General features: G+C 45.4%; 1 protein-coding gene across 1 annotated transcript in view; it reads left to right on the forward strand.

The window, feature by feature from the left end:
- The first annotated feature begins 521 nt into the window (after positions 1-521).
- Positions 522-21,842, forward strand: part of LOC143776783 (potassium voltage-gated channel subfamily A member 1-like) — a 145,030-nt gene continuing 123,709 nt past the window's right edge. Inside the window, exon 1 of the mRNA XM_077266524.1 lies at positions 522-4,448. Within this exon, the coding sequence (XP_077122639.1) occupies positions 1,073-3,001 (1,929 nt within the window). The 5' untranslated portion in view covers positions 522-1,072 and the 3' untranslated portion in view covers positions 3,002-4,448. The remainder of the gene's footprint in view (positions 4,449-21,842) is intronic.

Genomic DNA, 21,842 nt, shown 5'->3' on the forward strand with positions numbered 1-21,842 from the left:
TAATAATGATTATAATATCAGTAGTAGTAATGATAAAACCTAACACCGATAGTATCAATGATAATAACACATGTAGCAGTGATAACACAATAACAGTCCAGCTCCTACATCTAGTAATAATGATAGCACTGATAGTAGTAATTATGCTAATGAGTACAGTAGTGCTAGTAATGATAATACCTGTAGTAATGATAATAAATCATGGATGACTATTATACTTTATTTTGTCCCTTCTCCCACTGTTACTCCCGGGGATCGCTCGATCACATAGTAACCCCCAATCTGCTGGATTCCCCAGTTTGGACACTTTGCACTTGTTGCTGACCCCCCCCAGCCCCACATTTCCCCCCTGTGCACTTGTCTGTCCTCTCCTGCCCCTCTTCCATGAGAATACTTTGCATTGCAGCACAACCACTGTGAAACACAATTCCCTCTCCTCCTCCTCCTCTCCTCCTCCTCCTCCTCCCCCCTTGTCTTTTTTACAGAATAGGCAGCATTAACTACTCTGAGGCTGGGTGACATAGAGTCAGCTGAAAATAACATCCCAGAAAGGCAGCAGTGCACCTCAGATGTGTGGACAGACAGGTGTCCTCTCCTGCTGGTACCTTCACCATCAGCCTGTTGCACAGAAGTGGCCATGAAGAGCTGTCAGTCATCAGTCCATGGGGGTCTCTGTGGTTTCCCCCCTCCCTCAGGTTAGATTAATGCACAAGCTTGGAGGATAGAGAGGGAGAGAGACAGGAACAGATTGCTCTCTGGAAAAGCCAGGCATCTGCTTCATAGAGGAGCTTGGTAACTATGGATGGAGGAAAGCAGCATCCTTGACGTCAGGATTAATGATTGCTCTCTCATCTGGGTTCCTCTCCTTGTGTTGTGAGCACAGAGGTCTGCTCTGCTTCCACTCTCTTGCATATATACTCAGTATATTCCCTTTTTTTTTTTGGAGATGATCCAGCACTAATTCCCATTGCACCCACCACCCCCTCTGTGTCTCCATCTCAGGGAGGGGAGGAGGATCTGCTGTGACATCCTGCAGAATGATTGGGGCTGATGAATATTTCATGTTTGAAGAATGGAGATTGCTTTGGTGAGTTGGGAGAACGGTGGAGCTCCAGCTGTAGCTGGGAGCACAGCAGCAGCAGAAGATGGAGCCACCACCACCACCACCACCACCACCACAATGCCAGGCAGCACAGCAAGCAGGAGGGATCTGCTCCAAATCCCCAGGGCACCATCTTGGCTGAATGATTACAGTCAAGGGAGAGAAGAAGTCGGTGGGGAAAGCTGCCAGCAACGACCACAACAACATCATCATCATCAGAAGCAGCAATATCAGCCACCAGGGACTGGGCAGGCAGGAGGAGGAGGTGGTGGTGGTGGAGGTGGATGTGGAGGAGGAGGTGTGGGCGATCGCTTGCAAAGCAACAACATGATCATGAGTTATCCTGGCAGTAACATCAAGGACTGTGACATAGACACGGTGATCAGGTTGGATGAAGAAGAAGAACCCCATGCCCACCACCTCCACCACCACCACCACAACCTGCCAGAGGAGGAGGAGGACCACCACTTTGACTTGGGTATCATGGACCACGAAAATAACCAAAGGGTCATCATCAACATCGCTGGCTTGAGGTTTGAAACCCAACTGTCCACACTCAACCAGTTTCCAGATACTTTGTTAGGTGACCCCGAGAAAAGGATGAGGTTTTTTGACCCTCTGAGGAATGAATACTTCTTTGATCGTAACAGACCCAGCTTTGATGGTATCCTCTACTTTTATCAGTCTGGTGGCAAAATCAGACGCCCAGTCAACGTTTCCATTGATGTTTTTGCAGATGAAATTCGATTCTATGAGTTGGGTGAAGAAGCCATGGAGAGATTCAGAGAAGATGAGGGCTTCCTTAAAGACGAGGAGAAACCTCTTCCAGGGAATGAGTTCCAGCGCCAGGTATGGCTTATTTTTGAGTACCCAGAGAGTTCTAGTTCTGCCAGGGGTATTGCCATAGTCAGTGTGCTTGTCATCCTCATCTCTATCATCACCTTTTGCCTGGAGACCCTACCAGAGTTCAGGGATGAGAATGAGCTGCCCCCAACACTGTCCACGGTGCTGAACGACACCCAACAGCCTACTCCCCCCAGTGGACTGACAGATCCCTTCTTCATCATAGAGACAACCTGTGTCATATGGTTCACCTTTGAATTACTGGTCAGGTTCTTTGCTTGCCCCAGCAAATCTGAGTTCTCCAAGAACATCATGAACATTATTGACATTGTGGCCATCATCCCTTACTTTATAACCCTTGGCACAGAGCTGGCTGAGCAACAGACTAACAATGGACAGCAGGCCATGTCTTTGGCCATCTTGAGGGTCATCCGGTTGGTAAGGGTCTTCAGGATATTCAAGTTGTCCAGGCATTCAAAAGGACTGCAGATCTTGGGGCAGACTTTGAAGGCCAGTATGAGAGAACTGGGGTTGCTAATATTTTTCCTTTTCATTGGAGTTATACTGTTTTCCAGTGCTGTCTACTTTGCAGAAGCTGATGATCCAGAGTCTCATTTCTCTAGTATTCCTGATGCTTTTTGGTGGGCTGTGGTTACTATGACCACAGTGGGCTATGGAGATATGAGGCCAGTGACTGTTGGGGGCAAAATTGTGGGTTCCTTGTGTGCCATTGCGGGTGTACTCACCATTGCTTTACCTGTCCCTGTCATTGTCTCAAATTTCAATTACTTCTACCATAGAGAGACTGACCATGAGGAGCAGGTCATTTTGAAGGAAGAACCTAGTAGTGCTCAGGGTAGTTGTGCTGGGGATCTCAAGAGAAGTCCCAGCAAATCTTCACTCAACAAGTCTGTAGTACACTTGGCAAATGTTGAGGGCATCAACAATGGAACTGGTACCTTAGAAAAGACTAACCTCAAAGCCAAGAGTAATGTGGACCTTAGAAAGTCCTTGTATGCTCTGTGTCTGGATACAAACAGGGAAACGGACCTGTAAGAATCCTCCTTATAATCATCATCAACCAACGCAGCCCTAGAAAAAAATCACAATGGAAGAAGGGATTTTTTTTTTTTTTTTTTTTTCTAAGGATACGTTTTACAATAGAGAATTTTGTGGTCTCTAGGTAGCACCTGGACAGTATTTGCTGTTGGAGATGCTTTTTTTTTTTTTTTACTAATTTTTTGCAGTATTTCAAGTCGCTAATCTATTTTCTAACTAATTTCATTGTTAATTGTCAAAGTGATCCCCCACCCCCCTCCTTGGAATATAAAAAAAATAATATTTTTTTAAAGCCAAATTGGGAACAAAAAAAAAACCCTTATATACATTTATGAAGACTCTTTGGATAGCGAATAATTAAAAAAAAAAGAAGAAAAATCCTGAAAAAAAAAATCTATTGTATAAATATTTATTGGACAAAATTTAATTTTTAAAATATATATTTTATTTATATTTTGTGAAAATTTTCATCACCGAGGTAAGAAAAATAACTAAAAAAAACACTAAAAATTACCTACACCTGTTGTGAACAAAGTTATGGTCGACTTAGTATGTGCAGTGCATTTTGGTGCTCTTGAATATAGCAGGAATTTTTTTTTATTTACTTTGAAAAATATTGTATGGTTATATATAAATATATATATATATATTTGTGAGCCTTAATTTATTAATTGATGTAGATTTATTTCTTTACGAAAAAAAAAACCTTTATTAAAAATGTTAACGCTACCTAATCTCGGTTTAATATTCCTTATTTTATATTAAATTTTAATTACATTTTATTTAAAAAAAATATATAATAGGGATTTTTTTCCCCCCGAAAAATAAATGCACCCACTGTTAAAAAAATAAAAAAAATTATTAAAAAATAAAAAATATTTCTAATATTTTTTTAAGCCTTTGAGACACAGAGAACAAGAAATTAAAGAAAAAAATCCAAGTTTATAGCCTACAACCAAATACAGTAGCACAATGGTCTACATCAACCTTCTTCTAGGCTGCGCTGGGTTAATTTATGGTGATCGATGCTCAGCTCGATCCATGGATCAAATCCCTCTTGTTATTTTTGTGTCATACACAGAAAGTAAAGAGAACATCATTTTGCACTTGACATCCTGCTCAGTCCCATGTGGAGAAGTATGGAAGGGATAGTAAAGGAGAAGGGGGTTGGGGGTGGTTGAGTATTGCAAAAACTCATCTCAAAGTAGTCCTTCAAGCTTCAAGACACAAGATCTCCTCCCTCTGTGATTATAAAAAAAACCTTATTCCATGGATGGAAAAAAAAAATAAAAAAAATAAATGATCTTCTAGACCAATGGAATGAATTTATCCACAAAGATCCAAGAAAGCTGCTATGGCCTTCCGAAGACTTGGAAGAAGACCACTTGAATCCAGACTGATTGAGTAGAAGGACCTGCCCAAGTCCTGAGATGTGAGACAACAGGTTGGTTCATTTGTTTTCCTCTTATGTTCCTGATGTCGTGGGTGATTATTATTATCTATTGTGTATATTAGTATATGTATGTCACATGGTGATGAGGGACAATAATGACCCCGTCTGGTACATGGGGCTAAACCCATAGCTGAAGAAGGACCACAACTGGTTAATAGACCTCATACATAAAAATACAAGAGTTGCACAGTTGAGTATTTCTGCTTATTTTTGTTTGTTTCATTGGAGTCTAATATCTTGTTTTTATTTATTTATTTTTTTCTGTAGCAAATGTAAAAATAATAGAGGAGCAGGAAGCCGTGGTGTGTGCAGTTTGTAGGGCAGATCTACTCTGGAGGCCTCCGGCGCATCAGATCTAAATCTCAGCATGATGCTGATCACTGCTCATATACAGGGGGGTCACTAGAGGGGGATCTGGGCTATTGTATTCTTATCTATCTATTATCTATCTATTATCTATCTATCTATCTATCTATCTATTATCTATTATCCATCTATCTATTATCTATCTATTATCTATCTATCTATCTATCTATTATCTATCTATTATATCTATTATTCATCTATCTATTTATCTATTATCTATCTATTATCTATCTATCTATTATCTATCTATTATCTATTATCCATCTATCTATTATCTATCTATCTATCTATCTATCTATCTATCTATCTATCTATCTATATCTATTATATATCTATTATCTGTCTATTATTTATCTATTATCTATCTATCATCTATCTATCTATTATCTATTATCCATCTATCTATTATCTATCTATTATCTATTATCCATCTATCTATCTATCTATTATCTATCTACTGTATCTATCTATCTATCTATCTATCTATCTATCTATCTATCTATCTATCTATCTATCTATTATCTGTCTTTTATCTATCTATCTATCTATCTATCTATTATCTATCTTTTATCTATCTATCTATTATCTATCTAATATCTATCTATATATTATGTATCTATCGATCTATCATCTATCTATTATCTATCTATCTAGCTATATATCTATCTGTTATCTGTCTATATATTATCTATCTATTTTCTATCTACCTATCTATTATCTATCTATTATCTATCTATCTATTATGTATCTATCTATCTATTATCTATCTATCATCTATCTATTATCTATCTATCTATTATCTATTATCCATCTATCTATCTATCTATCTATCTATCTATCTATCTATCTATCTATCTATCTATCTATTATCTATCTTTCATCTATCTATCTATCTATCTATTATCTATCTACCTATCTATTATCTATCTATCTATTATGTATCTATTGATCTATCATCTATCTATCTATTATATATCTATATATCATCTATCTATCTGTTATCTATCATCTATCTATATATCTTATCTATCTATTATCTATCTATCTATCTATCTATCTATCTATCTATCTATCTATTATCTAAACATAGAAAATTGAAACAGCACTTTACCAATAGGTGGGTGCACACCTCCCAGACAAAATATCCAAGACTTGCCTCAATCCAGCCATAGGAAGAAATGCAGGCAGCACTCCATAGCTTAAAGGTGAAAAAATGGGGTTTTATTTCAAACCCACATGCTGTGGCAATTATTATCTATCATCTATTATCTATCATCTATCTATCTATCTATCTATCTATCTATCTATCTATCTATCTGTTATCTATTTATTATCTATCTATGATCTATCTATCTATTATCTATCTATCATCTATTATCTATCATCTATTGTCTATCTATCTATCATCTATTATCTATCTATCTATCTATCTATCTATTATCTATCTATCTATCTATCTATTATCTATCTATCTATTTATTATCTATCTAGCATCTATCTATCATATATTATCTATCTATCTATCTATCTATCTATCTATCTATCTATCTATCTATCTATCTATCTATTATCTATCTATTATATATCATCTATTATCTATCTATCTATCTATTATCTATCTATCTATTATCTATGTATCTATCTATCATCTATCTATCTATTATCTATCTATCTTTCTGGAGCGCCCCCACTGCCGCAGGGCCGAGGGGTACCCGGTACCGGGCCTCTCTGTCTTGGTTCTGGGATTGTCACGGTGGCTAGGCCCGGTCCGTAACCCTGCTGAGGGGCGTCCAATGAAAGTTGAGAGTGATGATGTGTAGTGCAGGGTGCGATGAATAACGAGGACACCAGGTTGCAGTCTCTTTACCTCTTTACTGAAGGTTTGGAGGTACTCAATCCAGACCACTGTTAACAGGGCTGGCTGAGACCGGCCGGTCCAACGGCACATCCGGAGTTCCCTTAGCAGGTGGGAATCAGTGTCTACCTTCTAGCGCCTACGTGTTGTAGTCCTTCCCTGCTGAGCACCCCAGGATAGTCCTCACAACTGATTCTGTCTGTCTCTGATGTTTGTTCTCTCCGTCCCCCAGATGATATGGTTAGGACGCACCCGTATGACGGGGTAGGCCTGGAGTTCTTCCGGGACTCTAGAGTTGCCCCTCTCCCACAGCTGCCTCCGTTGTCTGCTTAGGTGTTTAAGTGAGACAGCCAACCTATAATTGGCTGTCCTGCCGTGGTTTGAAGTAATGCTTGTAGTCTCTTACTTTCTCGGCGTTCCAGCCACCGACTGTTTGCGCCTCAGAAGGATGTTGCCTCGATCTTACAGCACGACTCCTTCTGGTCCTATCGCCTCTTTGCTGTATTCCCGTTTTCTCACTTTTTGTCCTTTCTTAGGAATCTGTCAGGATCCCATCCCTGACAGGTCCTCTCTCTAGCTCTTCCCAGTTACTTCTCTCTGTCTTCCTGTCCAACCCCCAGTTTTACCAGAGTGTGAGGAGTGGCCTACTAGATAGAACCACTCCCCCTGGTGGCCGGAGTGTGAAGTGTAGTGTGAGTGTTACCTGGTCAGGTGAACTCCTTTAGTGCAATCAGACGTAACATCACTCCCCTTAGTGGCAGAGCGACATTACTGCAACGACCAGGACTCTGGGCCGCTGCACTACCCCCCGGTTAAATCCAGTACTCCCGGACTGGGAAAACAAGAACAACAATACATGTTAAGAGAAAACACACACAATTTTGAAATATCATAAACAATTAAACATAACAGTGCTTCCCTTTATGGGAGGTGAGAACTCTTGAACGTTGCGAAAGTTAGGCCATGCACAGTTTATGACTCTCAGTTCAGTGGTTGAAACAGCGGGGACCCCGGGTAAACAAAGGGGTCCCCTTCTAGAAGTTTTTGGAGCAATCACTGTCCATTACTCTGTTGTCCATTTTAAAACCTGTAACAAAAGATATGCACACAAACATTTTCAACTAAATAGCAGCCCTCATTAATACCTCCAAGTTTTGTAGCGGAGGGGAGTTTGATTCTGAGTGCTGCGTGTGGACCTTCGCAGCGCAGGGGTTGCTATTGGCCTAACAGGGCCCGCTATGCTTGCTACCGCTGGTGTAGTGCACTGTCTTCTAGCTACGCTTCTAGTGAGTCTGGGTAGCACTGGCAGGCTGGAGCTCTCAGAGCTGCTGTTACCAACAGTGGGTACGGCAGGTTCGCCAATAGCAGAGGGAGGACTTGCCGGTTCAACGATTGGCATGGCTTCTTCGGGCGGGATCTGCTGAGGTTTCGGGTCCGGACGATCTGGCACCACCGTTAGTTCTAGTGGATCCGGTTGATGGAACGTTAGGACAGGTACCACGATGGCCTGATTTATCTGAGTCCAGGACTGGGGAAAATCACCAAGAACAGTGTGTATCATCTTCTCTTCTACAGGTGGGGAGGTTCTTGGATCTGTTTCCCTCTCTCTCAAATTATCAGGGCATACTTTAAGGTGGTCTCTGGATATGACCGTTGAGGTTTCTCCCCCATCTTTGCTGATGAGACAGACCTTAGTATTGTCAAAATCAGACGGCAGGATGGTATACGGTTCCGCTTCCCATTGGTCATCAAGCTTGTGTAGCCTTCTCTTCCGCTTGAGTACTTGCTCACCAGGTGGCAAGGGAATTGCAGGAGCATGCTGGTTGTAGTCCCTTTCCTGTTTTTGCCTGGCCTGAGCGAGGCTTTTTTCCACGCACTCCTGTACCTTGCGGTACCTTTGCTGCCTCTCTGTATCCCAATCGGCATCCGGCGAGATTTCTTCGGGGGTTAGGACCCCCATGTCCAGATCAACGGGTAACTTGCTAGACCTTCCTCGCATCAGGTACGCTGGAGTGCAGTTGGGCGAATTTACTGGGATGTGATTGTATATGTCCACCAAGTCAGGCAGCTTTGTTGGCCACAGGTTCCGTTCCTCTACGGGCAAGGTCTTTAATAAGTCGATCACCACTTGGTTCATCTTTTCGCACATCCCATTGGTTTGAGGATGGTACGGTGTGGTTCTGATCTTCTTACACCCGTACAGTTGGCAGAACTCTTGGAACACTTCTGCTTCGAATGCTGGTCCCTGATCGGTCAGTACCTTCTCCGGGTAGCCATGGGGCCTACAAAAGTACTGCTGGAAGGCCTTGGCGGCCGTCCTGGCCGTTAGATCCTTGACAGGTACAACCACCAAAAATCTGGAGTAGTGATCTACGATGGTAAGAGCGTAGATATAGCCTGACCGGCTAGGTGTCAGCTTCACATGATCCAGCGCGACCAGTTCGAGCGGCCGTTTGGTGATGATAGGCCGCAGGGGAGCCCGTTGGCTGCCACGGTCCTTCCTGCGTAGGCTACATGGACCACACTCCCGACACCACTTCTCAATGGCTCTCTTCATGCCAATCCAATGGAACCTCCTTCGGAGTAGCCTCTCTAGCTTCCTCCATCCGAAGTGTCCGGCTCCATCGTGGTAGGCTCCCAGAACCATGGGCGCATCTTGCCTTGGCACCACTATCTGCCATACCAATTCATGAGTACGTGGGTCGATGCTCCTCCGGCATAGCTTGCCATCATGGACAAACAGTTTGCTTCTCCCCTTCCACAGCTGTCGTGTCTCCTTCGGGTCATCGGAGCCGGGATGCAACCCTGCCTGCGTCAGGAGCTCTTTCACCCGACGGACCGCGGGGTCACCATCCGGGGTCTCCGCCCATCCGTGATGGGGCAGGGGATTCAGCGTGGCATCCTGTTGGTTCTTGTGCCTATTCTTCACATGATGGGAGTGCTGAGCGGCTTTGGGGCGATGGAATGCAGGCAGTTCTACCTCTTCAAGTGCCTCCGGGTCCTCCCCCGTTTCTGGCAAATTGGGCATTCGAGACAAGGCATCGGCATTCGCATTCTTGCGTCCTGCCCGGTACTTGATGATGAAGTCGTAGTTGGACAGCCGGGCCATCCACCGCTGTTCCAAGGCCCCGAGTTTGGCGGTATCCATGTGCGTCAGCGGATTGTTATCCGTGAAGACGGTGAATTTCGCCGACGCCAGGTAGTGTTTGAACCTCTCTGTCACTGCCCAGACGATGGCAAGGAATTCCAGCTTAAAGGAACTGTAGTTGTCAGGGTTCCTTTCCGTGGGACGGAGCTTCCTGCTGGCGTAAGCGATTACCCTCTCCTTGCCTTTCTGGACCTGGGACAGCACGGCCCCAATCCTACATTGCTGGCATCCGTATACAGCACAAACGGTTGGTTGTATTCAGGGTAGGCCAGTACCTCTTCTCCCGTCAGTGCCCACTTCAAGCAAGTGAAGGATCCTTCCAGCCCCTCGTTCCAATCAAATGGGGTGTTCCTCCCCTTGGTCTTCTTTGATTGGCCCACCAACAGGTCTTGCAAGGGCGCTGCCTTCTTAGTGAAGTCTGTCATGATCTCTGCAGGCAGAGATCATAGCAAGCCTATAGAGGGACAAGCTCTCGGAAGATGGAACTATACTGACCATGAACTAAGCCTGCCGCGCAACTAGAAATAGCCAGGTAGCATTTCCTATTTATCGCTAGATGCCCAGCTCTGGCCTAAGACCTAAATAGCTAGCAGAGGGAAATATAAGACCTGGCTCACCTCTAGAGAAATATTCCAAAGAAGACAGTAGCCCCCCACATATAATGACGGTGAGTTCAGATGAAACAACAAACGCAGCAGGAAAATAGTCTTAGCAAATTTGAGGTCCGCTTACTAGATAGCAGAAGACAGATAGTATACTTTCATGGTCAGCAGAAAAACACTAACAAAACACCATCCAGAGATAACCTTAAACTCTGGCATTAACTCATAACGCCAGAGTAGCAATCCCTGATCAACGAGAGCTTTCCAGACACAGTAACAAAACTTCAGCTGTGAACTGGAACAAATAGGCAAAACAAAACATGGACAAAAGTCCAACTTATCTAGTAGTTGTCTAGAAGCAGGAACAAGCACTGAGAGGCATCAGATAACATTGTTGACCGGCAAGAAACCACCAGAGAAATGAGCTTAAATAGCGACACCCACTACTGATGGAACCAGGTGAAACAGGAAAGAGGATGACAAGTCCAATTCCACAAGCGGCCACCGGGGGAGCCCAGAATCCAAATTCACAACAGTACCCCCCCCTCAAGGAGGGGGCACCGAACCCTCACCAGATCCACCAGGGCGACCAGGATGAGCCCTATGGAAGGCACGAACAAGATCAGAAGCATGAACATCAGATGCATTGACCCAAGAATTATCCTCCTGGCCGTAACCCTTCCAGTTGACCAGATACTGGAGTTTCCGTCTGGAAACACGAGAGTCCAAAATTTTCTCCACAACGTACTCCAACTCACCCTCAACCAACACCGGAGCAGGAGGCTCAACTGAAGGTACAACAGGTACCTCATACCTGCGCAATAACGACCGATGAAAAACGTTATGAATGGAAAAGGACGCAGGGAGGTCCAAACGGAAAGAAACAGGATTAAGAATCTCCAATATTCTATAAGGGCCGATGAAGCGAGGTTTAAACTTAGGAGAAGAGACCCTCATAGGGACAAAACGAGAAGACAACCACACTAAATCTCCAACACAAAGCCGAGAACCAACACGACGATGACGGTTGGCAAAACGCTGAGTCTTCTCCTGAGACAACTTCAAATTGTCCATAACCTGCCCCCAGATGTGATGCAATCTCTCCACCACCGCATCCACTCCAGGACAATCCGAGGATTCCACCTGACCGGAGGAAAATCGAGGGTGAAACCCCGAATTACAGAAAAACGGGGACACCAAGGTGGAAGAACTGGCCCGATTATTGAGGGCGAACTCTGCCAATGGCAAAAAAGCAACCCAATCATCCTGGTCAGCAGAGACAAAACACCTCAGATATGTCTCAAGGGTCTGATTAGTCCGCTCGGTCTGGCCATTAGTCTGAGGGTGAAAAGCAGATGAAAAAGACAAATCTATGCCCATCCTAGCACAGAATGCCCGCCAAAATCTAGACACAAATTGGGTACCTCTGTCAGAAACAATATTCTCAGGAATACCGTGCAATCGGACAACATTCTGAAAAAACAGAGGAACCAACTCAGAAGAAGAAGGCAACTTGGGCAGAGGAACCAAATGGACCATTTTAGAGAAACGGTCACAGACCACCCAGATGACAGACATCTTCTGGGAAACAGGCAGATCTGAAATAAAATCCATCGAGATGTGTGTCCAAGGCCTCTTAGGAATAGGCAAGGGCAACAGCAGTCCGCTAGCCCGAGAACTACAAGACTTGGCCCGAGCACAAACGTCACATGACTGCACAAAGACTCGCACATCTCGTGACAGGGAAGGCCACCAGAAGGATCTTGCCACCAAATCCCTGGTACCAAAAATTCCGGGATGACCTGCCAATGCAGAAGAATGTACCTCAGAGATGACTCTGCTGGTCCAATCATCCGGAACAAACAGTCTATCAGGCGGACAACGATCCGGTCTATCCGCCTGAAACTCTTGCAAGGACCGCCGCAGATCAGGAGAAACGGCCGACAAAATTACTCCCTCCCTAAGGATACCTGTGGGTTCAGAATTACCAGGAGAGTCCGGGTCAAAACTCCTAGAAAGGGCATCTGCCTTAACATTCTTAGAACCCGGTAGGTATGACACCACAAAATTAAAGCGAGAAAAAAATAAAGACCAGCGCGCCTGTCTAGGATTCAGGCGTCTGGCAGTCTCAAGATAAATCAAATTTTTGTGGTCAGTCAATACCACCACCTGATGCCTAGCCCCCTCGAGCCAATGGCGCCACTCCTCAAACGCCCACTTCATGGCCAAAAGCTCCCGATTCCCAACATCATAATTCCGCTCTGCGGGCGAAAATTTGCGAGAAAAGAAGGCACAAGGCCTAATGACGGAGCAGTCGGAACCTTTCTGCGACAACACTGCCCCAGCTCCGATCTCCGAAGCGTCAACCTCAACCTGAAAAGGCAGATTCACATCAGGCTGACGCAACACAGGGGCAGAGGCAAAACGGCGCTTAAGCTCCTGAAAGGCCTCTACAGCATGAGGGGACCAATTAGCAACATCAGCGCCTTGTCTGGTCAAATCAGTCAGTGGTTTAACGACATCCGAAAAACCAGCAATAAATCGGCGGTAAAAGTTGGCAAAGCCCAAAAATCTCTGAAGACCCTTAAGAGAGGAGGGCTGAGTCCAGTCACAAATAGCTTGCACCTTGACGGGATCCATCTCAATGGAAGAGGGAGAAAAAATATACCCCAAAAAGGAAATTTTCTGGACCCCAAAAACGCACTTAGACCCCTTCACACATAAAGAATTAGACCGCAGAACCTGAAAAACTCTCCTGACCTGCTGGACATGAGAGTCCCAGTCATCAGAAAAAATCAGAATATCATCCAGATATATTATCATAAATTTATCCAGAAAATCGCGGAAAATATCATGCATAAAAGACTGGAAAACTGAAGGGGCATTAGAAAGACCAAAAGGCATGACCAAATACTCAAAGTGGCCCTCGGGCGTATTAAATGCGGTCTTCCACTCATCCCCCTGCCTGATCCGCACCAAATTATACGCCCCACGAAGATCAATTTTAGAGAACCACTTAGCACCCTCTATACGAGCAAACAAATCAGTAAGCAATGGCAATGGGTATTGATACTTAACAGTGATCTTATTCAGAAGCCGATAATCAATACATGGTCTCAAAGAGCCGTCTTTTTTTGAGACAAAGAAAAACCCAGCTCCCAAGGGAGAAGAAGATGGACGAATATGTCCCTTTTCCAAAGACTCCTTTATATATTCCCGCATAGCAGCATGTTCCGGCACAGACAAATTAAACAAACGACCCTTTGGATATTTACAACCCGGTATCAAATCTATGGCACAATCGCACTCACGGTGCGGAGGTAACGACCCAAGCTTGGGTTCGTCAAAGACGTCTTGATAATCAGAGAGGAACTCAGGGACTTCAGAGGGAATGGACGACGAAATAGAAACCAAAGGTACGTCCCCATGAATACCCTTACATCCCCAGCTCAACACAGACATTGCTCTCCAGTCCAAGACTGGGTTGTGAGACTGCAACCATGGCAATCCCAGTACCAAATCGTCATGTAAATTATACAGCACCAGGAAACGAATAATCTCCTGGTGATCCGGATTGATACGCATGGTTACTTGTGTCCAGTATTGTGGTTTATTATTAGCCAATGGGGTGGAGTCAATCCCCTTCAGAGGAATAAGAGTCTCCAAAGGCTCTAAATCAAAACCACAACGATTGGCAAAGGACCAATCCATAAGACTCAGAGCGGCGCCAGAGTCAACATAGGCGTCCGTGGCAATGGATGACAAAGAGCAAATCAGGGTTACAGACAAAATAAACTTAGACTGAATGGTGCCAATGGAAACAGACTTATCAAGCTTCTTTGTACGCCTAGAGCATGCTGATATAACATGAGTAGAATCCCCACAATAGAAACACAATCCATTCTTCCGTCTAAAATTCTGTCGCTCGCTCCTGGACAGAATTCTATCACACTGCATACTTTCTGGCGTCTTTTCCATAGACACCGCCAGATGGTGCACCGGTTTGCGCTCCCGCAGACGCCTATCAATCTGAATAGCCATTGTCATGGACTCATTCAGACCTGCAGGCAAAGGGAACCCCACCATAACATCCTTAACGGCATCAGAGAGACCTTCTCTGAAAGTTGCCGCCAAGGCGCACTCATTCCACTGAGTAAGCACAGACCATTTACGGAATTTTTGGCAGAAAACTTCAGCTTCGTCTTGCCCCTGAGATAGTGCCATCAAAGTTTTTTCTGCCTGAAGTTCCAAATGAGGTTCCTCATAAAGCAAGCCCAAGGCCAGAAAAAACGCATCCACATCGCGTAACGCAGGATCCCCTGCTGGCAATGAGAAGGCCCAATCTTGAGGGTCACCCCTGAGCAAGGAAATCACAATCCTAACCTGCTGAGCAGGGTCTCCAGCTGAACGAGACTTCAGGGAAAAATAAAGCTTACAATTATTTCGGAAATTCTGGAAGCTAGCTCTATTCCCTGTGAAGAACTCCGGCAAAGGAATTCTCGGCTCAGATACCGGAGCATGTACCACAAAATCTTGTAAATTTTGTACTTTCGTGATGAGATTATTCAAACCCGCAGTTACACTCTGGAGATCCATTATTGTCAGGTGCACACAGAGCATACAGAGATAGGAGGAGAGAGAGAAAAAAGACTGCAGCAAGGCAGACTGGAGGAAAAAAAAAAAAAAAAAAAATTCCAGCAGACTTCTTATAACTCTCCTTTCTCAACCTGGGTCTTTAACACTTTATTGGGCCGGTCAAACTGTCATGATCTCTGCAGGCAGAGATCATAGCAAGCCTATAGAGGGACAAGCTCTCGGAAGATGGAACTATACTGACCATGAACTAAGCCTGCCGCGCAACTAGAAATAGCCAGGTAGCATTTCCTATTTATCGCTAGATGCCCAGCTCTGGCCTAAGACCTAAATAGCTAGCAGAGGGAAATATAAGACCTGGCTCACCTCTAGAGAAATATTCCAAAGAAGACAGTAGCCCCCCACATATAATGACGGTGAGTTCAGATGAAACAACAAACGCAGCAGGAAAATAGTCTTAGCAAATTTGAGGTCCGCTTACTAGATAGCAGAAGACAGATAGTATACTTTCATGGTCAGCAGAAAAACACTAACAAAACACCATCCAGAGATAACCTTAAACTCTGGCATTAACTCATAACGCCAGAGTAGCAATCCCTGATCAACGAGAGCTTTCCAGACACAGTAACAAAACTTCAGCTGTGAACTGGAACAAATAGGCAAAACAAAACATGGACAAAAGTCCAACTTATCTAGTAGTTGTCTAGAAGCAGGAACAAGCACTGAGAGGCATCAGATAACATTGTTGACCGGCAAGAAACCACCAGAGAAATGAGCTTAAATAGCGACACCCACTACTGATGGAACCAGGTGAAACAGGAAAGAGGATGACAAGTCCAATTCCACAAGCGGCCACCGGGGGAGCCCAGAATCCAAATTCACAACAGAAGTCCTTAATGAACGTCCGGTAGTAGCCTACCAGCCCGAGGAACTGCCGGACTTCGTGGAGGTTGCTGGGCTTCGGCCAGTCCTGGATCACCGTGACCTTGTCGGGGTCTGGGGCCACTCCTGCAGCGCTCACCACATGGCCCAGGTACTGCACTTTGGGTTTCAGCAGATGACATTTGGACGGTTTCACCTTTAAGCCAAAGTTGGACAGGGCTTCAAACACTTCAGCCAGGTGTTTCAGATGGTCTTCGTAGGTCTTAGAGAAGACAATGACATCATCCAAATACAGCAGTACGGTTTCAAAGTTCTTGTGCCCCAGACAGCACTCCATCATCCTCTGGAACGTCCCCGGGGCATTGCACAATCCGAAGGGCATGTAGTTGAATTCGCAGAGACCCATCGGTGTCGTGAAGGCCGTCTTCTCTTTGTCCGCCTCCGCCACGGGGACCTGCCAGTACCCACTGGTGAGATCTAAGGTAGAGAAGTAGTTAGCAGATTTTAAGGCAGCCAGAGACTCCTCTATCCTGGGCAGTGGGTATGCATCCTTATGTGTAATGCGATTCAACTGCCTGTAATCAACGCACATCCTCATTGTGCCATCTTTCTTTTTAACAAGGACTAACGGAGCTGCCCAGGGGCTACAACTGTCTCTCACCACCCCAGCCTCCTTCATTTCTCGCAACATGTCCTTGGCACACTGGTAATGAGCTGGGGGTACAAGGCGGTATCTCTCTTTTATGGGCCGGTGATCTCCCGTGGGGATATGATGTTGGATCCCCTTCACCTGTCCAAAATCTAAGGGGTGTTTGCTAAATACCCACTCGTACTCGTGAACCACCCTGTAGGCCCCCTGTTTCTGATGGGATGGGGTGGAGTCAGTGCCCACATGCAATTCCCGACACCAATCTTTCAGTTGCCCCGCAGAACCGTTGTCCTCCACCAGGTTAGACGGGGCCAAGGGTCCAGGTGTCTGTATCACACTATTATTGACAGCGAACAGTTTGGCAAGCGTGACATACTTGGTGAGGTGGACCTCTTCCTCCCCACAATTAAGGACACGTACGGGCACCCTCCCCTGGCGGACGTCGACCACCCCCCTGGCTGTCAGGAGAGTAGGCCTATTGTCTGAATACACGGGTTCTACCAGGGCCTGGTAGTCCTTTCCCCGGAGGCCTATGGCTGCCCGACACCATAATAACATCTCACTCCTGGGGGGTATCTCAATAGGGTTTGAATCACTCACAGTGACACGACCAATTTCACCACCAGTCAGCTCTACCTGCTGTCGCTGCATCAGAGCTCTGATTTCTTTTTGCAGGGCGCGTTGTTCACTGTAGCCAGCGGTTTCTGCTACCTGTTGTAACAAGACAATAACTTCTGCAAGACAATTTTCTATAACATTGGTACCGATGGTCATCATCATGCGGGGACCGGAGCTGCCCCTGCCTCCACGGCTGCGACCGCCGCCTCCGCTCCTCCCGACTCGGACATGGCTGTCCCTTCCTCCCACTAACCTGCTGGAGGTTGGAGTTCCTCTTCCAGAGTTGGCACTTTACCGCGCTTTCTTGTCCGATTCCGCCCACGAAGCTAAGGCTCCTCCCTCCGTGCGCGGCAATGGCGAATTGTGGCGGGAGCTCTTGGCGGCAATCAGCAATTCACAGTCTTTGCAATAAGTCACAGTCCAAGTACAATAAATCACAGTTCCAAGGCACACATGACCTGATTCTTCAGGCTTAAGTAGATCCTGTTCGTGACGCCAAGTTGGAGCGCCCCCACTGCCGCAGGGCCGAGGGGTACCCGGTACCGGGCTTCTCTGTCTTGGTTCTGGGATTGTCACGGTGGCTAGACCCGGTCCGTAACCCTGCTGAGGGGCGTCCAATGAAAGTTGAGAGTGATGATGTGTAGTGCAGGGTGCGATGAATAACGAGGACACAGGGTTGCAGTCTCTTTACTGAAGGTTTGGAGGTACCCAATCCAGAGCACTGTTAACAGGGCTGGCTGATACCGGCCAGTCCAACGGCACATCCGGAGTTCCCTTAGCAGGTGGGAATCAGTGTCTACCTTCTAGCGCCTGTGTGTTGTAGTCCTTCCCTGCTGAGCACCCCAGGATAGTCCTCACAACTGATTCTGTCTGTCTCTGATGTTCGACCTCTCCGTCCCCCAGGTGATATGGTAGGACGCACCCGTATGACGGGGTAGGCCTGGAGTTCTTCCGGGACCCTAGAGTTGCCCCTCTCCCACAGCTGCCTCCGTTGTCTGCTTAGGTGTTTCAGTGAGACAGCCAACCTATAATTGGCTGTCCTGCCGTGGTTTGAAGTAATGCTTGTAGTCTCTTACTTTCTCGGCGTTCCGGCCACCGACTGTTTGCGCCTCAGAAGGATGTTGCCTCGATCTTACAGCATGACTCCTTCTGGTCCTATCGCCTCTTTGCTGTATTCCCGTTTTCTCACTATTTGTCCTTTCTTAGGAATCTGTCAGGATCCCATCCCTGACAGGTCCTCTCTCTAGCTCTTCCCAGTTACTTCTCTCTGTCTTCCTGTCCAACCCCCAGTTTTACCAGAGTGTGAGGAGTGGCCTACTAGATAGAACCACCCCCCCTGGTGGCCGGAGTGTGAGGTGTAGTGTGAGTGTTACCTGGTCAGGTGAACTCCTTTAGTGCAATCAGACGTAACATCACTCTCCCTTAGTGGCAGAGCGACGTTACTGCAACGACCAGGACTCTGGGGCGCTGCATATCTATCTATTATCTATCTATTATCTATGTATCTATCTATCTATTATCTATCCATCTATTTGCCATCAGACTGTATTGTGACTTTCTCCCACTAGTCTTCCTCGCTATTTTCTTGGTGTAGGACAGCTCGCGCTCCTCTCCTCCCCTCCCCCAGATTTGCCTATATGCTGCTGTCTACTTTAATAAATGCAGTGATGACTTGAGGGAATTATAACCAGTGACAACAGTGCAGTGGGTTATATAGACGGAAGCTGCGGAAACAAATCATTGTGACATTGCCTTGCTGTGGTCTAATCTGTTCCCAGGATGTAATCCAGCACCATATGTGATGTGTGCAATGTATTTACCAGGCCAGGTCCATTACTTACATGGGACTGCTGCCACAATGTATGGCGAGGGCCAGAATGGTGATGGCTCTGATGAATAGACCATTAATTGCCCATTTGTGGGCATCCTGAGAATGGCTCCACTGGTGTTCAGGCTGCTGGTGCTTCACTATGGTGATCTATGGGAAACCAACAATACCGCTGTTAGAGGGGCTGTCCTGGGAAGAGAAAATGGGTTTAAAATAGAATCAATGTACAACTTCCTAATATGCTGAAACAGGTGAGCCAGCCCCCTTCTCTGTCACAGCCAATTCATAGACCTACAAGGGACTGACTGCTCAATTCAACAGGTGAACCAGCCCCCTTCTCTGCCACAGCCAATGCAGAAAAATGTAAGTGGGCTGACCACTCAATTCAACAGATGGGACAGTCGCCTTCTCTGCCACATTTAATGCATAGAAACACGAGGGGGCTGGCTGCTCAATTCAAGAGGTGAGGCACCTGTCTTCTCTGTCGCAGGTAATGAAAAGACATAAGAGGGGGCTGGCTTAGCTATTGATATAAGATGATAAGTCTGTCCTCTTTAGACACAGCTTTGACACAGGGAACTCTCTCATGGTCAAGCCCAAGTTGGAAGTGGCGCAGATCGGAGCTGATATCTAGAGTTTGAGACTTTTTTAATTGAAGTATGTCAGGAAGTTGTACATTATTTTATTTCAAACACATCTAAAGATAATTTTTTTTTCCGAGGTGGAAAAGACTTTTTTTTAACTATGAAAACATTTACGATCCATTAATGGGTCATGTACCTGGGCCACAACACGCTTCCGTCCAGCCGGCTTCAAACACTCTCCCCTCTCTGCAGCACGTTCCCAAAACAAAAAGACAAAACGTGATGAATTTCTTCCAGAAACAGCGGCACGACTCTCCATAGATTGTGTCCGGCATTGCAACTCAGCTCCAATGGAATGAATGGGCCTAAACTGCAATACCGCACACATCCTGTGGCTAGAGGTGGCGCTGTTTTTGTGATCTCACTTCCTGGACTTGTCCCCTTTAAATGTGGCAATGTGTCACCCAGAGTACACATCCTAATGTTTTCCCGCATTTATTTGTTTTTGTTTTGTTCAGTAAAAAAAGAAATCTTGTTTTCGTTATGTAATTATGAAGGCAGGTGCGTAATTAACGAGTCGTTCTGTGCACAGTATGGCAAAGCAGGTGCATCGGGCACAACACCGCGGTGGGACATTGCGTCAGGGTACTGCAACAAAGGGAAAACACTATCCTAGGCACTGCATGTGTATATATATATGTATGTGTGTGTGTGTGTATATATATATATATATACAGTGGGTGCGGAAAGTATTCAGACCCCTTTACATTTTTCGCTTTTTGTTTCATTGCAGCCATTTGGTAAATTCAAAAAAGTTAATTTTTTTCTCATTACTGCGCACTCTGCACCCCTCTTGACTGAAAAAAACAGAAATGTAGAAATTTTTGCATATTTATTAAAAAAGAAAAACTGAAATATCACATGGTCATAAGTATTCAGACCCTTTGCTCAGACACTCATATTTAAGTCACATACTGTCCATTTCCTTGTGATCCTCCTTGAGATGATTCTACTCCTTCATTGGAGTCCAGTTGTGTTTAATTAAACTGATAGGACTTGATTTGGAAAGGCGCACACCTGTCTATATAAGACCTCACAGCTCACAGTGCATGTCAGACCAAATGAGAATCATGAGGCCAAAGGAACTGGCCAAGGAGCTCAGAGACACAATTGTGGCAAGGCACGGATCTGGCTAAGGTTACAACAGAATTTCTGCAGTACTCAAGGTTCCTAAGAGCACAGTGGCCTCCATAATCCTTAAATGGAAGAAGCTTGGGACCACCAGAAGTCTTCCTAGACCTGGCCGTCCAGCCAAACTGAGCAATCGTGGGAGAAGAGCCTTGGTGAGAGAGGTAAAGAAGAATCCCAAGATCACTGTGGCTGAGCTCCAGAGATGCAGTAGGGAGATTGGAGAAAGTTCCACAAAGTCAACTATCACTGCAGCCCTCCACCAGTCGGGCCTTTATGGCAGAGTGGCCCTACGGAAGCCTCTCCTCAGTGCAAGACATATGAAAGCCGCATAGAGTTTGCTAAAAAAACACATGAAGGACTCCCAGACTATGAGAAATAAAATTCTCTGGTCTGATGAGCCAAAAATAGACCTTTTTGGTGATAATTCTAAGCAGTATGGGTGGAGAAAACCAGGCACTGCTCATCACCTGCCCAATACCATCCCAACAGTGAAACATGGTGGTGGCAGCATCATGCTATGGGGGTGTTTTTCAGCTGCAGGGACAGGACGACTGGTTGTCATTGAAGGAAACATGAATGCGACCAAGTACTGAGATATCCTGGATGAAAACCTCTTCCAGAGTGCTCTGGACCTCAGACTTGGCCGAAGGTTCACCTTACAACAAGACAATGACCCTAAGCACACAGCTAAAATAAAGGAGTGGCTTCAGAACAACTCTGTGACCATTCTTGACTGGCCCAGCCACAGCCCTGACCTAAACCCAACTGAGCATCTCTGGAGAAACCTGAAAATGGCGTCCACCAACGTTCACCATCCAACCTGACGGAACTGGAGAGGATCTGCAAGGAAGAATGGCCGAGGATCCCCAAATCCAGGGGTGAAAACTTGTTGCATCATTCCCAAGAAGACTCATGGCTGTACTAGCTCAAACGGTGCTTCTACTCAATACTGAGCAAAGGGTCTGAAGACTTATGACCATGTGATATTTCAGTTTTTCTTTTTTAATAAATCTGCAAAAAAAATCTACATTTCTGTTTTTTTCAGTCAAGGTCGGGTGCAGAGAGTATA

The sequence above is a fragment of the Ranitomeya variabilis genome, chromosome 5 (assembly GCF_051348905.1).
Source record: "Ranitomeya variabilis isolate aRanVar5 chromosome 5, aRanVar5.hap1, whole genome shotgun sequence".
Taxonomy (NCBI): Eukaryota; Metazoa; Chordata; class Amphibia; order Anura; family Dendrobatidae; genus Ranitomeya; species Ranitomeya variabilis.